This window comes from Psammomys obesus, unplaced genomic scaffold (assembly GCF_907164565.1).
Source record: "Psammomys obesus unplaced genomic scaffold, mPsaObe1.curated_primary_1811, whole genome shotgun sequence".
NCBI lineage: Eukaryota > Metazoa > Chordata > Mammalia > Rodentia > Muridae > Psammomys > Psammomys obesus.
In genome coordinates, this window is record NW_026585691.1 from 12,037,141 (window position 1) to 12,062,506 (window position 25,366).

Genomic DNA, 25,366 nt, shown 5'->3' on the forward strand with positions numbered 1-25,366 from the left:
AGTTCAATTCCCAGCAACCACATGGTGGTTCACAACCATCCATAATGAGATCTGGTGTCCTCTTCTGTCATGCAGGTGTACATGCAGACAGAACTCTGTATACATAATAAATAAATAAATCTTAAAAAAAAAAAAAAAAGGAAGTGTTCTTTAGTGATCGTAGAGTCACAAAACAGGGAAAAGTGAGAAAGTTACAAGACACAGAACAATAGATAAACCGATTTCCGACTAAAAGATGACATGGCTGAGGCAAGCCTCACGCGAATGTCTTTCAAGATCCATAGATGTAGCCTGACCAGACTTTAAGTCACTGTGTAGACCCAGCCGGCTTTGACCTTGCGGTAACCTACTTGCCTCTGCTTTCCTCTGCCTGCCTCTGACAGGACCACAGGCAGGAAGGCCACCACTATAGCTCCCATCACAAAACTCGTTTTAAACAGAAGAGCTGGGCTTGGTGATGTAGTTTAGATGGTCCTTGCTTTATATGCTCAGACCCTTGGTTCAATCCTCAGCACCACCTAAAATAGGCACGGTGCCTCCTTCCTGCCTGTAACCTCTACAACTTGGGAGGCAGAGACAGGAGGATTAGAAGTTCAAGGCCAGGCCAGCTGAGGCTACTTAAGACCGGGTCTCACAAACTAAACGAACAAATACCCTGCCTGGACTCCCACAAAGCAAGCGTATTTTCTATAGTTTCAAAGTAGTTGTACTGTCTTCCTCCTCCACTCATGACTTTTAACAGATCAAACCGTTAAAGTCCAAACACTACTGATGCTAAGGTGACCTTAATAAAATAAGCTTAGGAGCAAGTTTCCCAGGAAGCAAGCAAACATTGGCTTCCCTCAGATGAGGGCATTTTATTTACTTACAGACATGTGCTGTTGTGGGCCAGGTTGGCCTTCTACTCCTGATCCTCCTGCCACTACTTACTGAAGTCTGGGTCAGAACTATGTCAATATGACCAGCTTTCAGGAGGTGATCTATGGAAGAACAGATACAGGTTTCTCTGCAAGGTTCAAAGCTTCCCCAGGCTGTAACAGCTCCCATTTAAATGTGTGAAGGTACACCAGCAAAAGGTGTTTTTGTCCAGACAAACTACCTTTTTGTCCTAGCCTCTTGGGATGAGCACTTCCATTAGGGATGACTAAGCTTCTGACTCTCTGATCTTATCTCCTGTAAGTGTTGCCAACATCCACAGCACCCTGGGACATGTGTGGTCATGATGCAGTTTGGACACACCTGATGGTAATTTCCCTTCTAAAGAGTGAAACAGGAGCCGTACCTGCTGGACATCTTTATTTGTCTTTTTCCTTCAAACAGGATAACCAAAGATACAGACAGGATTCAGCAAAAGAAAACAGATAAAACAAACTCTGAAAGACTGAGAAGTGACATGCTACATTTAACCTAATTTTATTCATGCTTGCCTAGGGATGGGAAATAGATCATTCAATAAAAACATACAGTAAAAACGGGGGTGGGGGAAGGCTTATCATGTACAATGTTTAAACTACAATAATGATGTACCTTAATTACTTCCATGCACACAAGTCTAACATTACAAGTTTTTAAAAAATAAACACAATTAAGACTTCTAGGAGCATTTTATAATAAATTCCTAATTTTTCTTTGTAGATAGATCAAGCACCTCCAAAATACAGATTCCTATACACAGTGAGTACTTTGCTTAACGTACATGGACAGCCTCAGGGCAAGCTGACATCACCCCATCAGCTTGGCAGGCAACAAACCATAGTGCCAAATGGAAAAAAGGGCAGTTGCAAATAAACTTAAAACTAAGTTAACTTTTATAATTAAATACAGAAAATATACTGATTTGCTAAAAATAAATAAGGTGTGATGTATTAACACTTCACTATAAAGAATGAATACCAGGACATTTATAAATGGTGAACGAGTCTCAATAGTTTACTACGATCAACGCTGGCTAGATAGAAGTGCATATGCCGTGGAGCACTATGGGTGGTTTATGTTTCGCCACATACTTTTGTTACCTTGAGGTAGATAACACATGTGTACCAAATTCGGCATTCGTTTTCAGTTGCTGCTGGTATCATGTGTCTCTTAAGAAATGTGTACAGTATGAAAAACTTGAAAATACTAATGAATGAAAACTGTTTCAGGAAAAAAATAGATCTTTTCATGCAATTATGTACAGTCTCACTGTGTAAGTTTCAAGGCGAGGTTTTGTTTCCGTGAAGCAGGTCACTGGTCTATGAGAATGTATTCATCCTAGCACATCTTGTCTCCTCCTGCACTGCACCGTCTCCCTCTAGTCTGTGTGCAAATGACATGCCCGTTCAAATGACAACTAACTCACATGTAGAAAAAAGTCTGCGTTTTACAAACCGAGAACTAAGAAAAATCCTTGCAAATTAATGACACCTTCTGATTCAAGTAAAAAAAATGACTTAAAACATTAGTGATAAAAAAGACAATACATTTCATGAAGAACAAAGAAATGTCTGCTGAGTGTTTAGTTCAGATGTTTCAGAATGCTGCTATATGTCTTGTGAGGAATTTGAGGGGAAGATTTCACGGTGGAAGGTGTGAACGTGGCCTGGATGGACTTGAGTGGGGACCCCACTGGACTGTGGAACTGCGGGGTGCCTATGGACTCTAGCTGCTTGCTTAGGAGGAACTCCCCACCGCCGCTCAGAAGGCCTGCCTCCCGTCCTCTCTCCCCACGCTTCCCTTCCTCGACCGGCTCAGGTTCTAGCATTTCAGAATCTTCCTTCCTGCTAAAGAACTTGTCCAAATAGCTGGTGTATGTGCTCTCCTTCTCCACGTGTTCATCCTTCCTGACCTCACAACAGAACTGACTGATGAGGAAACACTCCTCCCCGCCGCTCACAAACTGGCTGTCCCAAGAGGACTGGTACAAGGCTTCCAGCTGAGCCAAATTAGCCATTCCCTTTTCCTGCTTCTCTCGGCTGACTGACTTGGATATCAAGCTTTTCAGTTCTAGCTGGGACACAGAGCTATTCAAGTCATTTAACTTGTCAACTACGTCTGTAGACTCATGTTGGGAACTAAGCTGAATAGTCCCTGCGATGAAAGAGTCAAAGTCAAAGGCCTGGCTCTTCTCCCTCTCCTTCTCAGACAGCTGCTGGGACGCTTCCTCCAGCGCCATCTGCGCTTTCACCAATCCGTTCCTCTCACACTTTGACTTGCCTTTCTTATCAGACTTCTCTTTACTTTGCTCTTTCCAGTTGGAAAGGTCTATAATAAGTTTGGGCTCATAGTAATGGTTAACCTCGCTCTCCCTCCACACCAGGTTATCTAAGTATGATGGCGACCTTGTTTTGTAGTTACAGGTGTGGCTACACTCCAGATCACAGTACTTGTTCTCGTGATGATCTGGGTACTGCCAGCAAGGCTCAGCAGAGTAGCTAGTGTCAAAGGCGGGATCCTCTAGATACTTCTCTCGGTCTCCATCCAAGTATTTTCGAGGATCAACTTGAACTTCTTCTTCATCGGTGACATCAGACAGAGCTCTTGGGTCAAGCTGAACCTCATCTATATCAAAGTTGTTATGAATAGGCCAGTCATGCTCCGAGAACTGACAATCATGATACCTGAAGAAAACACAGGCATTACTCCATGTGGTGATTTCATTCCCAAATGCACAGTGTGCTCTCTGTGGAAATACAGAGCGCTTTTTGTTTGGCTTAGTTTTTAAGAGTCTTACTATGTAGCCAGGTTGACCTCACACTTGCAATCATCCTGCCTCCGCCTCCCCAATACTGGACTAGACGTGGATGTTTCAGAGCCAGCTCCGAATGAGTGCCTTTAAAAGCACTCTGCCAGGTCTATAAGGGGTAAGAGGAGAGAAAGCCAGGAGCGGTCTCTCTCGCCAGGGTTTATCATCTTCACCTAGAAGCCGTGTTACTATTTAAAGCACCAGAAGGCAATCTGGTGACTGCAAACAGTGTACCAAGTTCAAAAGGAACTCCAGGTCCTCCATTCTTAAGCAGGATGAGTTGCCACTTCTCATTCATAGCCTTTGCTTTCTACTGTATTCTTATCCACAGGTAATTATCTAGGACGATGGCATATCTATAATTCAACCCCCCCCCCAACCAGTTTCACTCACATGCCCCAAATCTATACCTCTAACTGCAAGCAGGTATTTTTACAAACCTTGGTTCCACTGATAACAAGGTAGCTGAGGAGTGAGGGGAAGGCTGGCTGGAATCTGTCCTCATGGTATGTTTGTGTGTACATGCTGTTTCTGTGTACTGACACAGCACCGTAAGGCAACTACACCACAGCCAAAGGGAGGCAGAGTGACACAGCCACAGAGGCTGGAGGACAGGAAGGACTCAGATGCTGGTGACTTAAGTGCACTAAAGAATGTACAGGTGAGGAAATACCTGGGTATACTGAGCTGGGTTTAGGGGATAGAAAATGACAGCTAGCAGATACGGTGAGCATACAAACACCTCAACATTAAGGGGAGAAACAGTGCTTCAACTCCCTCTGTTTTGTTGGCCTTGCAGCCAGAATGACCAGATCTCACCTTGAGAGCAGGTGTCACTGTGTTCAGCTTAACCATTTCTTTTAAAACACAAACATGAGAAGTGAAATCTCATTTGTGATTCTCTGTCCTGGCTAACAATCAAATCCCCTGAAGACCTTGACCCTGGTGAACTATTATAGGCTGTTATAGCACCCCACCGAAAGCAGGATGATGTAGCTTAACATGCCCAGAAATTCAGAAATACCAAAAGGAGGCTAAGGAAAGAAGTACTTTAGTGGGTATTACCCATTCTATTCACAGTATTAAACCAGACAGGCCCTTTCATGAATCTAGTCTAAGACTTTACATCATCTAGAAAATAAATTCAACTATCACATGTATAAGAGATCAAAGAAAATTTCTATTCAGACATTGAGATACCTAGATCCAGGCTTTGTAAAGCACATGTTTATCACCAAGCCCCAGGTTTTACACCTATCATAAAAAAGATTAGGTGTGTGATTAAAACAATTTCTAAAAAATTTTGAATGACTTTATAACAAGGTAGCTGAGGAGTGAGGGGAAGGCTCAGTAATTTAAAGTCAGATTTTCAAGCATCTTAAAATAGCAGTGTTCTCACATTTCTTCACCAGTACCTAGTGCTAAATTCCATGAGAGCTATTTAATAAAAAGTGACTTAACACAACCCCAAAGGCAGCATTATTAAAATGTTAACACACCCATAAACAGAAAGCACACACATATGGCACACTGAAAACTCAATAAATGTTGTTTTTCTAACTTAGAAAGAATTTACCTTTCCCAATTATAAATGTGACTATGTGTTTCATCCATAAGCAAAATATCATCAACTTCATCTTCTATGTGGAAAGGATGGCTTGAAATGGGCTCATCCGTTGGAAAAGCGTAGATGCTCATGTAAGGATGGGAAAGCGCTTCCTCTGCTGTCAGCCGGTCCATGGGGCTGAACGTCAGAATCTGTTCCAGGAAATCCAGTGCTAAGGGGAGGACGAGAGGTTTACAGACAGACTATTCACCTGAAGACGCAAAACAGCAGCCTCACTGAAAACAATGTGTCTAGCTTGGCATGGTGGTGCCCATTTTCACAGTAGTAGCCACTTTACAAGCTTGGATGCACCACACTTAACACCAGGAGCTGACGATACAAATGTAAAAAGGAGATGAAGGTCTGGTAACCCTCTGCTTTCAGCGCTGAGGACTAGGCCCAGAGTCTCGTGCACACTAAGCAGGCTCTCTGCCACTGAGCGCCAGCCCAGAGCTGGACTGCTCTACTTGACTACGAAATTGACACTGCGTGTGTGCGCGCACCTGAGTGTACACACCCAGGCTGACATGAGGGGGTTACCAGAAGGCCTGAGAACGCTAAGCAATCGGTATACTACTAGGCCGAAGTCACACTTAACTATTTTTTCCTTTTCTCAAAAAAGCTACTTACTACAGAGTTAAGACTTTTGAATATATCGTTCCACAGAGATGAACTATCTTAGAGTTGATGTTACTTTTGACTCTCACCAAGTTTCTATAATATTCAAGACTGCACAAACTCACATCTAGCACTTCACATTCCCAGTACCAATACGTTGTTCCCTTGGATTAATAAATGGTCAAAAACATTTTGCTTGCATTTTGCTTTTTTTTTTTTTTTCCCTTGCCATGAAGATCTCTGCATTCCTCTGACTCAATTGTTTTTATACCTAAAATTTAGGCCAATGAGATGGCTCAATGAGTAAAGGTGCTTACTGCCAAGCCCAACAACCTGAGTTTGATCCTCTGAACTCACACGGTGAAAGCTGACAATTTTTTTAAAGACTCAAGTAGTTGGTTTTATTTTAGGATATAGCTTGTTTTTTCCTTTTTATGTATGGGTGCTCTGCCTGCATGTATGTCTGTGTATGACACGCATGCCTGACACCCAGGGAGGTCTTGGAGTGAAAATTACCGACAGTAGTAAGCCACCACACTAGTGCTGGGAATTGAACCCGAGTCCTCTAGAAGAGCCAGCGCTATTATTAACCACTAAGCCATCTGTACAGCCTCATAAAATAATCTTAATAAAGTATGTCCTACATTCCTAGGCATCCCTGGTTAGTGTAAACACCGAGAGAACTCTTCTGCAGCTAATGGAAAGTCATCTGGTATGCTAATCCACAGTAGGGGGAAGATAAACTGAAAATGGGTTTAGAGCCAAGGGACAGGTGTAGTTTCTAAATTCCAGGACAGCGAAGAAATAAAAAAGCCTAAGGACCAGGTCAAAAGGGGAATGCCTGAGCTAAAGGCCTGGATCCACCTCAACAATTACAGACAACTCAAAAGGGACACAAACTAAAGCCCCCACGGAGCCGAGGTGGTTACTCTCAAGTCGCAATACCTTCTCGACTAATTCCCGGAAGCAGCTGAGTTAGCGGTTTGTGTGGCTCAGTCATGTCGTTTCTAATGTAAACTGGAATCACGCTGAGAAGCTCCTGCCGATCTTCCTCATGCACAACAGGAATAGACTCTAAGATCAGCTGCATCTGTTCAAGTTCATGTGCACCTGGGTGAAAGCAACACACCAACAGTGTAAACAAACCACCCACACTGGCCACTTTTCCGGCAATAAATACAAAGTCTTTGCTATTCTTCCCTTCAAAAAGTCAGTGGCCCCCTGTACTGAGTCTAGTTGTCCTTGCAGACCTGCTTTAAAGCCTAAGGTAAAGCTGAAATGACACTGCATGACTTCTGAGGAGCGATCACAAGGTAGCTCAGGTTTATGGTTGATTCATTAATGCAGTTCATGTTTATGGTCAACTCTTCCCCTCCCCCACAAAAAAGGTGTCTCATTATTCAATTTGTAAATAAAAACCTTTTCACCAAATGGTTCAGGTACAACTGAACATCCACAAGCAAAATACACTACACACAAACACCCCCCCCCCCCGCAAATAAGTCCTGATCTAAATGTAAAAAGCTAAAACTAGGCAGGAGGACGGTGGTGGTGCACACCTTTAATCCCAGCACTGGGGAGGCAGAGACAGGCAGATCTCTGTGAGTTCGAGGCCAACCTGGTCTACAATATGAGTTCTAGGACAGTCAAGGATATACATAGAAACTGTCTCAAAAAACAAGCTAAAATTATAAAATGCTTTGAAGAAAACATGGGAGCAAATATTTTGACCTTAAAGTAGAGAACAAGTTTTCCCAGACACGCTAATGAAAAAGACAAATCAGTTGGCCTTCATCAGAACTAAATGTTCTGTGCTTCAAAAGACACTGTGATAAAAGGAAAAGACAGTGCACACAGCATAGGAGAAAATACAAATTCTGATAAGAAACTCCATGTCCACAGTGTGTAAAAAAATCTTATAAATATGGAAGACAATCCAATTAAAAAGTAAAGGATCTGGACATTCTACAAAGATATTAAAAAAGGCCAGGAAGAAATGGGATATGGTAGCTCACACTTGTAATTCTAGCAGACAGGAGGCTGAGGCAGGAGGCCCTGAGTTCAAGACCAACCTGAGCTCTGGTTTAAGAGCCTACACCACCAAACAAGAGTCAGTAAGCTGAGATACTGTTCATACTTTCTTATACCCACTGATGGTCACACTCAACAAAGACACATAATTCTTTAGAGCGCCAGTTGAGAATGTGTAGAAAGTGGAGCCTTCCCACTTTTGCAGCTGACTGGGGAATGCACACACACAGCTGCCTGAGGAGGTGGTCTACTCTTCAAGTCAACCTGCTACCATGTGCCACCCAGCTGACCCAGGCCTGCATACACATACCCCAGAGAACTGAAGACATGCTCGCATAAAAGTTCACAGCACCACTGTTCATAAAAGCCAAAAAAGTGAAGACCTAACACCCACCAACTGATGACGAACCAAAATGTTGCCTACATCCACACAGTGCACACATTCCAGCATATGCCGAATGAAACACTGACATGCACGTGACTGAACCTCTAAAGCACTAGCACAAAAGCCCAATGCATGGATGGCTTCATGAAATGCATGAAATGTCCAGAATAGGCAATCCACAGACAAAAAGTAGATGAGCGGATGCAGGAGCCGGGGAAATGGAAACAACTACTGTCAGAGGTTATCTCCAGAAGGATGGAGATGTCCTACAACCAGACACAACCACACAAACATACCACAAACACAATGAACCACACACATAATTTTGAGCTGTACTGGGGTTTGAACTGGAGACTCCAAGAGTACTTGAACACTGAGCCATAGCACCAGCCGAAACACCCATTTTAAAGGAGGAGACTGTATGGTATGTGAATTGGGTGTGTTTTCCTTAAAACATACTGGCTTTTTCCTTGCTCTTTTAAGATAACAGCTTCCACACTGAGGACACCCCCACTGTCCAAAGGAAACCTGGAGAAGGGGGACAACAAAAATCTGTCGGATTTTCAACAGTGAATTCGCCAGGAAATGACTAATGCAAATCAGATACGACGTAACAGTTTGCCAACAGAGTGCCTGGATCCATAAAACACTGAAGTTTAGAAATAAGCTGGCACATAATAGAACACCAGTTTAACTAAACAATAGAGCAACTGAATATGTGAGTAAATGTTCTCATTTCTTAGCAACAGAAACACCATTTTATCTTTGCATGTGAGTATTCCAGACTATAGAAGTTCTCTGAAATCTTACAGCGGCTTGCCTTAGGAATAAATGCAAAATGACCTCTGATCCACTTTTTCCACAGAATACTGACCTGCAAAGAGGGTTTTACCAGTCAGCATTTCAGCAAAGATGCAGCCTGCAGCCCACATGTCAATGGCTTTAGTATAGTTATTAGGAGAAAGTAAAAGCCGTGGAGATCTGTACCATTTGGTAACCAATCCTTCAGAAAGATGACCCTGGAAAAGAAACACACACAGACTTTAATACCCTTCATTTTAGAGAGCGGAAAAATCCTCCTCCAAAAAAAGCCATGAAGTTTGCAATTACTACTGTTGCATTGTAAGCCTGCCTTCAAGGCTCTTACCATCCAGAGGCCATAACATTCCCTAAGAGATAGCCATCTCTCGATGACTATCACAAAAAGTGCAGGAAATTCACCATTAAGGCCTTAATGCCAACTCTAGGTCAAGTTCAACTTGTTTCAGAAGAGAAACATGTTCACTAACAGTTTTAACACACTTAAGGAGCAGGCCTGCTTTGGGTCTGAGGGAAAGGTGAGGGAGATGGCACTCCTAGTTATCACAAAGAGAGACCAGATTCTCCACCCCAACCCACTCCTGACCTGTGTCCACAGGGCCTTGTTTGCCCTCAGAACACTGAGACACTTTCCTGGTGGCTACTGTTTTGCAGGGCAGAGGCCTGCTTAAGGACACTGCCTAGGTGAACCCACAGGCTGAAGGTAGAGCTGCAAGTAAAGGTTTGGGTGTGGCTCCTTCCAGGGCACTGTCCAAACCTCACTGTGCGCAGCAGGGATTCAACCTCTGTCAAAGGTTGTTTATTAATCTGCATGGGTGAGGGAGGAAGGAAGACAGCCAGCAACCACACACCACAGTGCAAGTGTCCAGGTCAGAGAACAGCTTGGAAGAATCCATTCTCTTCGACAGTGTGAGTTCCAGGGACTGAACTAGGTTATCAGGCTTGCTTTACTGCAAGGAGCCTTTCTGCCAAGCCATCTAGCTGTCTCCCCAACCACCACCCCCAGCTCTTTTTTGAATGGAGCGATGATATCCAGCAAGACATCATGTATTAACAAAGATTTTCAGACATGGACTTGGTTTGGAATGCCAAGTAACAGGACTTGCTCTCAGGGGTTCTTTGTCACCAATTCAGTTCTACTTTTTTATTTTACTTATTAAGACAAGAGTCTTACTGTGTAGTTCTAGTTCGCCTGAACTCACTGTGTAGACCATCAGACTGGTCTTGACTTACACAAATCCACCTGTTTCTGCCTCCTGGGTGCTGGGATTAAATTAAAGATATGCACAACCATGCCCAGCTTACTTTTTATATTTTAAACTGTAAGATTCTACCTAAGATTTAAAACAAAATTATTTTATTTAAAAGCCAGAGTTCCGCTAGGAAGACACTATAAAGTTCTTATATGAAAAAAGTGTTGCTTAAAAAGGGAAGTTGCTGTGAGGTGACTGTATTTTGCCTGTATTTAATTGCCAGTTGTTCATACAAATTTAAATTTCAAACTAAATTCCACTTAAAGGAGGTATAGCCTATAGTACAGTACAGAGCAGTACAGCATCATCAAAAGGAAAACTTAAAAGTTGGTAAAGTTTCTCTATCTTTCAATTAGGACACAGACTCAAACATAAAAATATATTCTACTTTGAAATAAATAAGAATTTCAACTACAATAAATAACTCTATATGGCAGCACATGCTTGAAATCCCAACATTTAAGAGGCTGAAGACAGGTTGAGGTTAGCCTAGACTATACACTAGAGTCCAAGGCAGCATGATTATACAGCAAGACCCAATCTTAAAAACCAAGACAGTGCACACTTCAGAACTTCACTACTGACACACAGCCATGCACTTTGAGGAAGCTGTATTTAAGCAGGGGTCCACTTCACCTTCAATTCAATGCCTAGAGACTATGACTGAAAGCAGACCTGCATCAGGAGGAGAAACATCAGTTTAAAAATTGGGTAAAGACAGCTTCCCACATACCTTATGGGAGTAATGAGGATCCATGATCCGTGCCAGACCAAAGTCACCTATCTTCAGCACCAAGTCTTCAGTGTTAATGAAAAGGTTAGCTGGCTTGAGATCTCTGTGCAGCACGTTTGCGGAATGAATATACTTGAGCCCGCGCAGCAGCTGATACATGAAGAGCCTGGCGTGCTCTTCCAGTAGAGGGCCCTGCTCCAGCACGTTCGCCAGGTCTGTCTCCATGTACTCCTGAACAATGTAGACGCTGTTCAGCTCCGTCAGAGAGCCCACATCGTCTGTTAGCTGGCTTCCGCTGGGACCAAGAATTTCAAACACTTTCACAATGTTATCGTGGTCAAGTCTTCTAATAATTTTGATTTCACGGAGAGCATGTTTGACGCTCTGGGGATCAGTGAGGACAATTTTCTTGATGGCTACTCTTTTGTCACAGTCATTGTCTACAGCAGAAAAAACCAGACCATTGCCTCCACAGCCCAATGGTTTTAAGTCCATGTACCTACAGCCCAGATCAAAACCATGAATGTTCATGAGACTCTCAAATTTCTCTGCCATTTTGAAACCCTTACAATTGCCTTTTCCTTTCAAATTGTTGAACTTGTGTAAACAAGGAAGAAAACTGGCATCAAAAGGAAAGATCTCTCAAAAAGGGAAAAAAACAATTACGTTTCCACAGCACGATGGTTTCTTGATGTTCATTGCAGACGCCAACCAGGCCCGCTGAGTTCCCCTCAGACTTAAAGCTCAAAAATCTCTATTCATACTGAGAATTAAAAAGATTGCAGTGCTCATAGTTCAAGGAAGGGCAGCAACTCTGCAGACATTTAAAGAAGACACTCAAGAAACTCAAACGGAATGAAATGACATACTATGCACTCAGATTTACTATGCTAACTGACTTAACATGGGACAAAACTGTGAATAAATATGCACCCGGCAGGCCCCCGTGGACATCCTCTCACAGTGCAGATACATTCAGTGTTGGACTGGTCCTGAGCAGCATCCTAAGGCGCTGGGAAGCACTCGTTCCCTTTGCTTCCTCTCTCTTCCTTCGTTGCTGTACTTCAACAGGAAGCCCTGGTGATGTTGGCTGACAGGCGGCTCTTGTTAGTGATCAGGTGGCTCCAGCTCACCACAATCACAATCAAAGCTACCGTCCATCTTACTCTGATACAACCTGCGGTGGAAAAAAAAAAGAAAATCACCACTGGAGAAAACACTCGGTTTCTGTACCACACAGCAGTGAGGCATTTAGGCATTTAGGAAGGCCTAGAGCAGGCATGGTGCCATATGCCTGTAAATCTGGGGAGGCCGAGGAAAGAGCATTGTTTGGAGCTCCAGGCCAGCCTGGGCTACAGCGTAGAAGTCTCTCCATCTCTGTCTCTCCCTCAACCCATTCATCATGGGTCATCACACTTACTTAGTCAAGTTTCCCAGACTTCACAGCACTGAATTTCTGGAACAGGCTCATCAGGTTGGCATTTCAGAAATGGCAACCAGGGAACCAGTGAGTAAGGAGGTTTGGTGTGCAAATATCAGGACCTGAGCTCAAATCCTTAGTCCCGTGTAAAAAGCTTATTATGCAGCACTGTGTCAGGAGGACTACTGGCCCTTTGCAGGGATATAAGTCAAAGAGTGATAGACCAGGACACTCAGCATCCTCTTCTGACCTCTGCATTCACACAGGCATCTGTTCGCACAAAAAGGTATGCATATACACCGCACACACACCCCACATGAAATGCCAACCAGTATGGGAAACTTCATAATTTTTTATTTTTTGAGACAGGATTTCTCTGTGTAACAGAGCTCTGGCTGTCCTGGACTCACTTTGTAGACCAGGCTGGCCTTGAACTCACCAAGATCTGCCTGCCTCTGCCTCTGGGATTAAAGGCACATGCCACCACACCCAGCATCTTCGTATTTATAAAACTATTTACAAGTAAAATTCAGTTGAAAGGTAAAATTTTAGCAGCACTTTCATAGCTGGAGCACTACGTCACTATCAATCAACTGTGTTGGCACCCAGGACACAAAGCCTCGCAGCACAGAATGGACTTGTAGAGCACGTTCCGAAGCTGGTCAAGAGTGGGCAGCTCCCATGGGATGGGCACCACTGACTGCCAGGGAATTCAAACTACCTTAACATTTCCACCTGGACAAACTGGAGGCGAGGTATGCTGGCCTGCACGCTCGTGTGCCCCACCACGCCTGGCTTTTACGTGGGTGCTAAGCACTGCACTATTTCTCACGTTTGCACAGCAAGCACTTTATTCACGGCCATCGCTCAGGCCCCGAAAAAACATTTTAATATTCCATTAACACCAAGTTTGAAGAGGAATGCAAAAAAATATTGTTTAAACCACAAAAACAAACAAAGAACTGGCAAAAACTGTATTGATACAGTATTGAGACTAGTTTAAAATAGTAAAAGAAAGCAGGGCATGGTAGTCCACACTTGTAATGCAACACTTAGGAGACAGAGGCAGGTGGCTCTCTCTGAGTTCAAAGCCAGCCTTGTTTAAATATCAAGTTCAGTCCAGCCAGTCTGAGACTCTGTCTCAGAAAATAAAAAATAAACAACAGTAAAAGAACTTTAAAGCACCATGGCATAAACACACAAAGAAGAAATGAAAAAGTAACACCCTTGGACCCGACTATTTTTCCTTCAGGTAAGCTCCCTGAGAATTGCCTGCTTTTTTTTATGTTGTTGGGTTTTTTTGTTTTTTTGTTTTTTGTTTTGTTTTGTTTTTGGTAATGTTCCCATGCTATAGGAACTGGACTTCCTGTTCTAACTCTGGTCTGGAGTGTCTCGAAGGGCTGTACTGTGCAAGTTGACTTGTGAGCTAACAGCCTTAAAGGCAGAACTAGCTCTGCACGAACACACAGCTGAGAGCACACCGCAGCTTCTCAGGGTCAAGGAGTCCCCTAGCCTGTTCACAGTGACAGCCTCTTGAAAGCCACCGGGCTACTCTGCTCTTCCCCAGAGTCAAGTGAGCAGCCTGGGTTAATTGGAGCTCAGCGCCCTGGGAAGGAATGGGGTGAGACTGCTCTGTCTCCTCAGCTGGCATAATGGCACTGTTATCAAATTCACCCTTGTCTGTGATCAGTGCCTCAGACTCTCCAGTTACTGAGTTCCCAGGGCATTGGAGGCCACAGCTTAGCTGCCTGCCCACAGGCAAAGCCCTTGCTCCTCAGCCTAAGGGAGGGTCACCTGAAGAGTTATCCTTTTAGGAGCTGGATCTCAAGGAGGCCGGAGGTGGAAGCCAGTATTGGTGAACCATCTAGAAAGCAAGAGTCTCTTGGCTAAGTAAACATCAAGGCCTAACAGACTTGTTTCATGTAGTAACAGTACTTAGCTACCTTCCATCCATCATCTATCTTCCTCCTGTCTAAGACATCATGGGGAGAGGGGGCCACAGAAGGCCTCATTATGTAGCTCAGCTTGCCAGAACTCACTATGTGGACCAGGCTGGCTTTGAACTCACTAAGCGCTGGGATTAAGGTTCTGCACCACCACACCTGGTTGGACTTTGCTTCTAAGATGCCATATTGACCTAGGACTAAAGAAACACTGGAACAAACACAGGACCACGAAACATTTGAGCAATAATTCTTCAGATACCTTTGATGCCTAAGGATTCCCATCAGATTTTTGGGGCAGTTGGGATAGGTTGGATACCCCCAAACTTGGTGACTTATTTTAAATCACTATGCCATAACCCAACAGACTTGTTATCTAAGCTAGTGAAGATACCACCTTAGCACCCACACTCAGTGCACCAAAGAGCTCACACTAGTAGCTACATGCCTCATCCCATGTCACATTTACCAACCTATTACAGACCGAAGCAGGTCACACAGCTCACAGACACACCCAAAGGAGTTGAAGTGTTATCTCAACCAGGACCCAGAAGCACAGAGAACCAAGACATGAACAGTTCTAAGAGCCTAAGAGTCAGTTCTTCCAGCTAGACATCTCATTCCGACAGAGAATCCTGAAGGCTCACAGCATGCCAGCACTGTCTTCAGACATTAAACTGTAGCTGAGAGAAACAAGAGAAACAGCCTGCTTTTGGGTCCTGACTCAGAGAAAGCCTGAGTCTGAGCACTTCCCACTCCTACTGTTTCCTACTTCCTTTCTTCTCTTCTACAGCATTCCCATTCTTCCCAAGGTTATTATTCTTCAGAGCCTCTACTCATTCTCTCCCGAGACACCAGCCCTCCCCCTGCTCTGGTGGCTGTCTGCTTTAAATTAAGAGGTTTCAGACAAGGCAGTTTTACCAGCATTTTCTGAGCAGAGCATCTGGCAGTTACTTACATGCCCTATCAACTGTACTGAATGAACAAAATGGCACTTCCAGTGAGCTGATAAGACATTTTGGGAGAGATAAGCCCTATTCTGCTCTTGCAGGCTCAGAGGACTAGCCTGGACACTGGAGACGACACTGGAGACTGTCTGTGAAGGGATAGCCCCAGCATTACACTTTCCAGGCACTCCTTCAGGAGCCTCACCCCACCGTGAACACGTCAACACACTTGTCAACAGGAAAAAGCAAATGCTTTCAACCCCTGCGAGTGCAGAAGCAAAAATCACTTAAGCCTGTTACACTCCCCCTTTCCTGTGTGGAGGTGGAAGAACGGACTGGGTCAGGGAACTGTGCTCTCCGTAACCACAGAAGCAGCCTCTGAAGGCCCAGGCAGCACCAAAGCACATGTCAGTCAGGCCTTCCTTCACACACTGTGACCCTAGCAGGGTCTAAGCCACCTGGACCCTCCCCAAACTTCAGGTGAAAATGACCACCGCTGCCTTGAGCTAAGCCTGTTTCTGGTACAGGACCTTACAAAACTTGTCTAGAATCAGTGCACTGACTCACACCAGCTTGTATTCCTAACTACTCACAAGGCTGAAGCAGGAGGATCGGTAGTTCAAGGTCTGCACAACAAAACCCATCTCAAAAAATGTTAAAAAAGACTGGAAGTATGGCTCTGTAGTCAAGCCCTCGCCCAGCACTCAGGAGGTCCTAAAGACAATTCCATCCTTAACTTCCGCTCCAGGGGAGCCAGTGAGCTCTTCTGACCTCCAGACACCACGCACAAATGTGGGGCACAGATTCAGGCAAAACTGCCAAACATAAAATAAATACAAAGTTTAAAAGATTCATTAAAATGTCAAGCCCTTCAGAAGAGAACATAGCATGGCTGTGCCTGGCAACAAAGCAGAGCAGAATTTTCCACTGACAGGATTAAGGAGAAATCAAACTTCTAAGGAACAGTTAAATGGCCGCATGTGAAGACATCAGAGGCCGACCTGCACATGCCGCTCTCCGGCCCTTTTCTATGGGTTATTAGTGAGTACAAAAGACTAAAGGCAAGTCACACATGCTGCAACCGCACCTCTAAGCCCAGCACTCTGCGAGGCCCAGAAAGGACGACCACTGCAAGTTTGTGGCAGCCAGGCTACATATGGAGACCATCCTCAAAATAAAAGGGGCTGGAAAACCCACCCTTTTCAAAGCAGCTCCCCTCTCAAAGTGGGGCCAAGACATGAAGCTGAGATAAACCCTCTGCAGTATTCCACATCTTCAGAGAACAAGTTCTTATTCTCCTAAGGCTCAGCCAAGGAAACATGGGGCTGTAAGGAAAAGCAAGAGAAAATCTCCTACAGTCAGTGGAGCCAGTAGCTGGGCTAGAAGCAGAGAACTCCAAGGTTCAGGAATCTAATGGGCCTTCAGAGATACATGTCAGAACATTTCCAAAATAGATTAAAAAACAAACAAAATTAAAAAAAAAAAACACCAACTCACAAATGAATTCACGTCAATAGGACACACAGGGATGGACACACACACACACACACACACACACACACACACACACGAACGGCTCTTAAAGCCAATCGGGAGGAAAACACAAAGTGTGTATCGGGGAAGAACAGGAAGACTAGGGGGTAGACATCACAGGAATGATACAGAAGCCTAGAAGAGGGACAGAGAAACAAGGCTGTCACCAGAGAAGAATGTAAGTTTATAAAGCTTACCATGGTTCACAGAATTTTCTGTGATGTCTTCACTATTCTGCCCTGCAGGGTAGCCATAAGCCACAGCTGGTGACTAAGAAACTGCAATATGACTGACTCCACTGAAGCCTCCATCCATCCATCCTCTCATTCACTGGCTTTTATGGTACCAGGGATTGAACCCTGGGCCTTGTGCATGCTAGAGAAGCAAGGCATTTTATCACAGAGCTAAAGACTCACTTCCATCAATTAAATGGGAATGCCATTAGTCCAGCACTGGGGAGGCAGAGACAAGTGGATCTATATGACCTCTTGGCCTGGTCTACATACTGAGTTCTAGGACAGCCAGGCTACACAGAGAGACCCTGTCTCAAAATTAACAACAATAAAATTGGGTTTTGGCTATAGGTGCAGCTCAAAGATACTGTGCTTACCAAATACAAGGTCTTGTGTTCAACCCCAATTAACAAAATACCATGAATTATTAAAATGCCAACCCGTGGCTACCATGTTGTACAACTCTACCCTGTTTGCATATTCTAAAAGACACTTACCAGGAAGGTGAAACTCCTGACACAGGGAAGAAAGAAGCCTTTGGAACCCAAGAAAAGGGATCGAGAACAAGAATGCACAGGGCGGATACTAACCGGTGGAGAGCCTGCATTAGGCTTGGTGAGAACCAAAACCCAGCGTTACACCCAGAACACAGGAGCCAAGCAGAAGGGAGGCGCCTACCTCAGCATTTACTGTCTCATTTATGTGCCAGGCATTCTCTTAGTGACAAATACCTCATTTTACCAATCCCAGATGCCCCCAGAGCTGAGGTAATGCCATACACTCACACAGAGTACAGTGGAGAAGATCTGGGCACGCCAGTCTGATTCTGCAGTGAGAAGCTTCTATTTAAATGCTTAAAAAAAAAAAAAAAAAACAAAACTTTTACAGCATAATGACCAAACGCCCTGAAAACAGGTTAAAAGGAGCATTTGTTTATTTTGACTCAATTTCAAAATGTCATTCTATCATGGGGTGGCAAGACAGGGCAGAGCAGTGACCTATGGAGACTGAGGAAGAGTTTGGGGACAGGGCAAGGTATCACTCCAAAGCCATGTCCCTGATAACCTACTTCCTTCAAAGACCACCTCCCACGTTTAACCAGCTTCCAAAAATGCCACCAAATTACAAATCAATCAAGGTATTAAGTCACAGATCAAATCAGAGCCCTCCCATACACACCCAGATGTATGCTTTAATAATCTCCCAGGCAATTTCTTTTTTCTTTTTTGGTTTTTCTGTGTAGCCCTGGCTGTCTGGACCCACTCTGTAGACCAGGCTGGCCTCAAACTCGGGGACCCACCAGCCTCTGCCTCTCAGAGTGCTGGGATTAAAGGTGTGCACCACCACACCGACTGCTTCTCTGAGTGTGCCCTTAAGTCCTCCCCATTTCTGCGCACAGCAAGCAGGCCAGTCTGACAGTTACCTCCAGAACCAACAAAACCTGGAGATGAGGCCAAGGGCAAGACTACTACTGACCATAGAGTAACTCAGAAAAACTTTGTTCATTTGTATTATTTTGGATCCAACTGAAAGAAACAGGAAGAAATGTGCAAAATTTCTTGCAACTTAGATTATCCTTATTGAACAGGAGTATCAAAAAGTCGGCACCGCTTTCTAACATCCATTAAAAGAATATCCAGGCATAAAGTTAGTAAAAATCCTACCATCTCTTCAATTTGTACATAAAGAGAGAATTACCAAAGTTAGACTCATTATTATTTAGTTACAAACATCTAGATTAGGCTGGGAATACAACTCAGTTGGTAGTGTTTGCCTAACACACAGAAAGCCCCAGCCTGGGTCTCCAGCACCACACAAAACCAAGTGCAGTGGGGCATGCCTGTAATCTGACAGAAGCAGGAAGATCCGAGTTCAAGGCCAGCCTTGGCAACATAGTTACTCTCCAGTCACCAGGGTTACAACTACAACCTAAAAAAAACAGAACAGAATAGAACAGAACAGAACGCCAGAGGTGGACTCCTTTAGTCCCAGCGCTCAGGAGGCAAGAGGCAAGTGGATCACTGAGCTTGAAGGCAGCCTGATCTACAGAGCAATTTCCAGCACAGCCAGGGCTACACAGAGAAACCCTGTCTCAAAAATAGCTATAGGTACATAGATAGATGATAGCTACATAGACGATAGATAGATAGACAGACAGACAGACAGACAGGAGTGGGAGAAATAGTCTTCCTCAGGAATGAGCACACGAGTTGGTTATTCAATACCAAGTGTTCAGCCCTGAAAACAGACATAGGAGTAACATAATATAGACAGAATATATAGCTATAAGTGCATAGAGAGATAGATAGATAGACAGATAAATGGATAGGTATTCATTTCTCAGGGGCATCAGTCACTTGTCAAATACTTACTCATTACCACCCTGACCAGTTGCGCCCTCACTGGACAGCACAAAACAGAGCTATATTCCAGCCCTATCATACAGACCTAGAAGGTGAACAGAACAGCCATGTTGCTGGATTAAAATTTCTCTACACACTCCTTCATCACATAAGTTCTAACCAACAGTGATTATATTCTCACCTTTAAATTCACTTTTTTTTTTTTCAGGAGGGCTAGGAGACAAAATAACACACAAGACAGGTTTCCCAAACCAGTCACTAAGCAGCCGAAGGCCATTCATGTCTCTCTCAGCAGAACCTTTCAACTGGCAGTGCATTCAAATCACTGAGAATCTTGCTAACATGTAGCTTCTAATTCACTGGGCCTGGATTAGCAAAGAGTATGAACCTCTAACCAGCTGCCAAGTGACAGGTCTTAGTTTATACCAGGCCTCAATTTAGTTAACTGTCAAACGATGCAGCTGCAGCAAAATGTCCATGCCACCCTTTCAAACACTCGAGGGTAGTGTTATGGTTGCAGAGGTAGAATCCTTAAAGTAAACGTTAAGGTTCTTAGATCCTAAAACCTTTGTTACTTTTGTATATATGATCCATCCATCTGTGCATACATTAGAGGTCAGAAGACAGCTATGGAATCGGTTCTGTCCTGTCACCTTCACATGAATTGCTGAGATCCACCTCAGGTCACCAGGCTTGCTCAGCAAGCACCTTCATCTGCTGAGCCACCTCATCAGACCAATTATTCTAACAACTTTTAAACCACTGAATTTAAATGAAAATCAAAGAAAAAACTCGATGTTCTAGTTTACTTTCTATTGCTATGATAAACAGCATGGACTAAAAGCAACTGGGATGGAAGGGTTTATTTAACTTTAACTGCTCATAGTCTATCTATCATGAAGAAACGTCAGGACATAAACTCAAAGCAGGATCCTGGAGGCAGGAACTCAAGCAGAAGCCACACAGGAACTCTATTTATTGGCTTGCTCTCCACGGCTTAATGAGCCTGCTTTCTTGTTTGTTTGGGAGTACTTTGTGGTTTTATTTATTTAAAGACTCACTGTGTAGCCCAGGCTAGTCTGAAACTCAGGCATCTGCCTGCCTCTGACTGGGGAATGCTGGGAGATTAAAGGTGCGCACCACAACAGCTGGCTGAGACTGCTTTTCTTTTTTTTTTCTTCAAGATTTATTTATTATGTACACAATGTTCTGTCTGCATGTACACCTGCACACCAGAAGAGGGCACCAGATCTCATTATAGATGGTTGTGAGCCACCATGAGGTTGCTGGGAATTGAACTCAGGACCTCTAAAAAGAGCAACCAGTACTCTTAACCTCTGAGCCATCTTCTCCAGGACCCCCAACTGCTTTCCTTATACCCCCTAGGACCACCTGCCCAGGGTTGGTGCTGCACCCAGTAAGGTGGGACCTCCCACACAAATCATTAATCAAGAAAACGCCCTACAGACTTGCCTACTAGCCAACTTGATGGAGGCATGAGGCATTTTCTCAATTGAGGGTCTTCTTCCCAGATGACTACTTTATGTCAAGTTGACCAAAAAAAAAAAAAAAAGACAAATGACTTACTACATAAACATTCAATATTTCTAGAGGGTTGACGTGTTTAATAGATAAAGGTTTAATGAGTGCAGAAGCAGAGGAGGCAGTCCCTTGAGTCAAGGAGTTCAGAGGCAGCCCAGCAAATTTGTTCAGATCCTGTCTTTTAAAACAGCAAAGAAAGCAGGAGGCCGGAGAGATGGCGCAGTGGGTGAAGGCTACTGGACAGGCCCAGAGTTTGAGTCCCAGCATCCCAGTTGGGAGGCTAATAGCTGCGTGTAACCCCAGGACCAGAGGATCTGGCACCCTCTTCTAACCTCCTCTGGCACCTGCACACTTATGTGCAGGCATGAGCACGCAAAAACAAAATTATAAAAACAATTTTTTTTTTCAAGACTGGGTTTCTCTGTGTGTAGCCTTGGCTGTCCTGAACTCACTTTGGAGACCAGACTGGCCTTGAACTCACAGAGATCTACCTGCCTCTGCCTCCTGAGTGCTGGGATTACCCACATGCTGGGCATGAATGTGTGAGCCACCACACCCAGCAATAAAACTTAAAAAAAAAAAAAAAAAAAAAAAAAAAAAAAGCAAAGCAAACAAACTCTAGCAGCCAAGCATGGTGTCACATGCCTATAATTTCATGAGGCTAAGGCAGAAGGATAACACATTTTTGGCAGGGCTGGGCTGTGTAGAGAGCAATCTCAAAAACAAAACAAAACCAAACCAAACCAAAAACAAAACTGGAAGGGGTGCCTTATCAGAAGAATATACTATATTTTCCCAAACACACAATTCAAGGAGAGAAAAGAGTGACGCTGGGTTCGCGGGAGTCACTGTCACCTTCGTGGCATCAGCTCACATGAGCAGCTTGCTGGCAAAAAGCCAGGGTACAGTAGTGTCATTTTATATTTGTAAAGTCTGAGTACTCAGCAATAAAACTGACTGAGACCAGATACTGTACGCAGGTTACAGTGTAAGAGTACACAAACAGCCTGCCAGGGCCGGCAGAGTACTGCCAACAATGTCACAGAGAAGTGACTTTAGAGGCATCTTCCCCATTTAACAGGGGCCCTGAACCCAAAGGAGCAGTGCAAACAAGGAACTGGAGAGCAGTGGAGGGCAGGCTCACAAACCTTAGAGAGAGCTTGTTCCTAACTCCTGATTATGCGCATCAGTTAATTACCTGCATTTAGAAAGCCCACACGCCCAACTTCTAAGTCATGGGATGCTTTCAAGATCAGTTGTAGATTCACGTTTCCTTTAATAGGAGATACTAAGTATGAATTTATCTTTGTTAAAATTACCTGTGTAAAGCATGTAAGGCAATTTCAAAATATCTCCATAGACTTAATTCAAATCCACAATACATTTACAGCCCAGGACACTTCCCAAACAACTTTCAGAAAATGAACAGGCCAGAGAAAATAACAAACGAGTGGGGAGATTGCTACTTACTTCCTCACTTAAGAAGCAAGCCTTCACCTTCAGGCAGTCTTGGTTTTAGGCTGGTCTCACTATCTGGCTCTTGGAAGGCACTCTCCAGGTAGACCAGCTGCTCAGACAGCTCTACTGGGCTCCGACTTAGGAGTGTTGGCTTTAAAGGTGAGCACAACCCCCACCTGCCCTCTGGCAATCTTATTTTAAGCCAATCTGTTAAATGCAGGCCATGAAATATGTCCAAATATCTATTTTATCACCTAGCCTCAGCTTAAGTCCTAAATTTGGAACTATTCATTCAGTTTCTCTCTTCAAAATGATTAAAAACAGGGCTGTAACAATGCCTGTTCCAACCTGTCTTTATTAAAATAGAAAATGCCCAGGGTTGGAGCCAGGGCTCAGCAGTTACAAGCACTGGCTGCTCTTCCAGAGGCCCCAGATTTGATTCCTAGCACCCACACGGCAGCTTAGAACCCTCTGAGACTCCACTGCCAGGAGAGCTAATGCCTTCCTTCTTCAGGCCTCTCTGAGGGTACCAGGCAAATGGTGCAAAGACACCTGCATGCAGGCAAAACACTCATCATGATGATAATTTTAAAATACAGAAAATGCATAAATATCTCAAGAAGGTATGTTTAACGGCTTCTACTAAACCCTGGTGGCCTTGGTTCCACACTTAAACCAATACCTTCTAGACAAAGCTACTTTACATAATCAATGACAGTCAAGTCCCACCAAGACTAAACTGTTCTGTCTGTCCTTTATGGATAGCTTCCTAACAAATATCTCCTAAGACTAGCCAAAAGACCTGTTAGTATCAAACATTTAATTTCAGCAACTAACTTTATCTTTTCTCTCAATACGTGTTATACCATTGTACCTCTGCAGGGTGGTGGATATCCTCTTAAAAGGCAAGTTAAGAAACTATTACTTTTTTTTTTCCCCCAGAAAAACTATTCTTCAGAGAAACGAGAATTGTGATATGGGCAGAAACACTTTAGACTACTATTAAAAAAAAAAAAAAAAGCCACGTAGTAGCGGCTGTGGGCAGGGAGAGTCCCCACTCGGCCGGAAACTTGCAGTGCCGAGCCTCCTCCCACTGGCCCCGACCCCTTCACAGGGCAGCCTGAGTCAGCAAGCCTACTAGTTTGTCAGTTAGGAGTTCCCACGATGCCTACACGAACTTATGTAAAATGCTGCAGCGCTCTCAGCTCTTACGCCTGTCATTAACACCGTTGCCTTTTCTACTGCAATACTAAATGTTCAAGTCAGTCCTCTCCAGATTCTTTTTTAATCGCAGAAAGTGGGCAGGCTGCTTTCAATCCTCTTCTGCAAATGACTAAACTCCAAAATATCCTCGCTTAAAGCTGATTTCAAACAATGTTTCCTTTTCCAGGGTCTTTTTTTTTTTTTCCTGAACAGTAATACTGAAGCGATAAAATAGTCAACACAAAATCTGGCAAGCTTCCGAGACAATTACTGATTAGGACATCAGTAAGCAAGGTTTATGATGGAATTACACTAACCCAATACAACATATACGTTAAGGCACCTTACAAACAGGCTTTTAACAACCACACGCTAAAGACATGCTTCTTTCTACTCAACTCAAAATTATTTCCGAGCACTAAAATGTGTCATTTCTAAGAAGCTCTGCAGCTCATAATGGTGCACACGTGTTAAAATCCAGCAGGAAGCCGAGGCAGGAGACTCGTTTCTCAAAGCCCAGCAGGGACGAACTACGTGGCCAGACTGTCGCAACAAACAAACAAACAAACAAAAAAAAAAACCCTTTGCGGGCCGGACCCTGTTTAGACCCTACGTTCTTCTCTCCTCGGGTCTCTCTTTCCCACACACTTCCTCCGATGTTGAAGAGACGGAACGTTAAATTAAGGCCGAATTTTACCAAAATAAACACGCTAGAATAACCAACAATTAGAGGGTCGTTCGGAAGCCGGCTGCTCTTCGTTGGGTGGCCCGTGAAGGCTGCCCCCACCCGTCCACCCACCCCCCGCTCTGACGATCATCTCCGTCCATAAAAAGTTAAGGCTGAGAACCTGACTGCCCCGGGACTCCCGGCAACGAGCACGGTCTGTTCAGACCCAGTGAGGAGACCTCCCAGCTCCCCGTCGCCGGGTCCCTCCGCTCCGCCTTTCCCACTCTCAAGGCAAAAGGTGGGTCACCACACGAAAGCGACCTAAGGGGGCCTGCCGCACGCAGCCACCCCGGGGCACCTGAGCCTCGGGGAGCCCGCGCCAGGCAGGAACAAAAGGCGGCCGAACAGCCCTCCGCTCCACGCCGACTCCCCGAGCCGGGCGGTAGGTAACAGGCTCCAGGCGGGGAGGCCCGGAACCGGTAACGTACGTTTTCATCTGGGTGCTTTTCCGGATCGCACCTTAACGTCCGGGAAGACGTCGGGAGCCCCGTCTCAGGCCGGCCCCCGGCACCGCGTGGACCGCCAGCCACAAACTTGGGCGGACTTAAGGGCTGGAGCAGAGCGCTACGCAACGTGCCGGAGACTTTGCCCGGCCGGGAGTCAGCTGAGGCCGAGTCACCCGGGCGGGCGAGGGGGGAGGAGACAGGGGAGCCTCAGGGAGGCGGGCGAGCCCGGGAGGCAAGCCTCCGCAGCCCCAAGCGCTCCCGGACCACCGCCCTCGCCGGCGCGCTGCCGGGGACTCGAACCCGCGGAGCCGGGCGCGGGCGGCGGGGACTCGAACCCGCGCACCACAGCCCGGCGCCGGCGGCGGGGGCCGGCCTGCTCAAT

General features: G+C 44.8%; 1 protein-coding gene across 3 annotated transcripts in view; it reads right to left on the minus strand.

The window, feature by feature from the left end:
- Positions 1-1,279: 1,279 nt before the first annotated feature.
- The window catches only part of Mapk6 (mitogen-activated protein kinase 6), a 24,908-nt gene continuing 821 nt past the window's right edge, over positions 1,280-25,366 (minus strand). Inside the window, exons 1-6 of one of the 3 annotated variants that reach the window (XM_055598643.1) lie at positions 24,998-25,124; positions 11,170-12,346; positions 9,239-9,383; positions 6,894-7,058; positions 5,301-5,502; positions 1,280-3,599 (exon numbers count right to left, since the gene is read on the minus strand). In XM_055598643.1, coding sequence (XP_055454618.1) covers positions 2,498-3,599; positions 5,301-5,502; positions 6,894-7,058; positions 9,239-9,383; positions 11,170-11,724 — 2,169 coding nt within the window. In that variant the 5' untranslated portion in view covers positions 11,725-12,346; positions 24,998-25,124 and the 3' untranslated portion in view covers positions 1,280-2,497. Of the gene's footprint in view, positions 3,600-5,300; positions 5,503-6,893; positions 7,059-9,238; positions 9,384-11,169; positions 12,347-24,966; positions 25,125-25,366 lie in introns of those variants that run through there. The other 2 variants (XM_055598636.1, XM_055598628.1) reach the window with 2 other exon arrangements.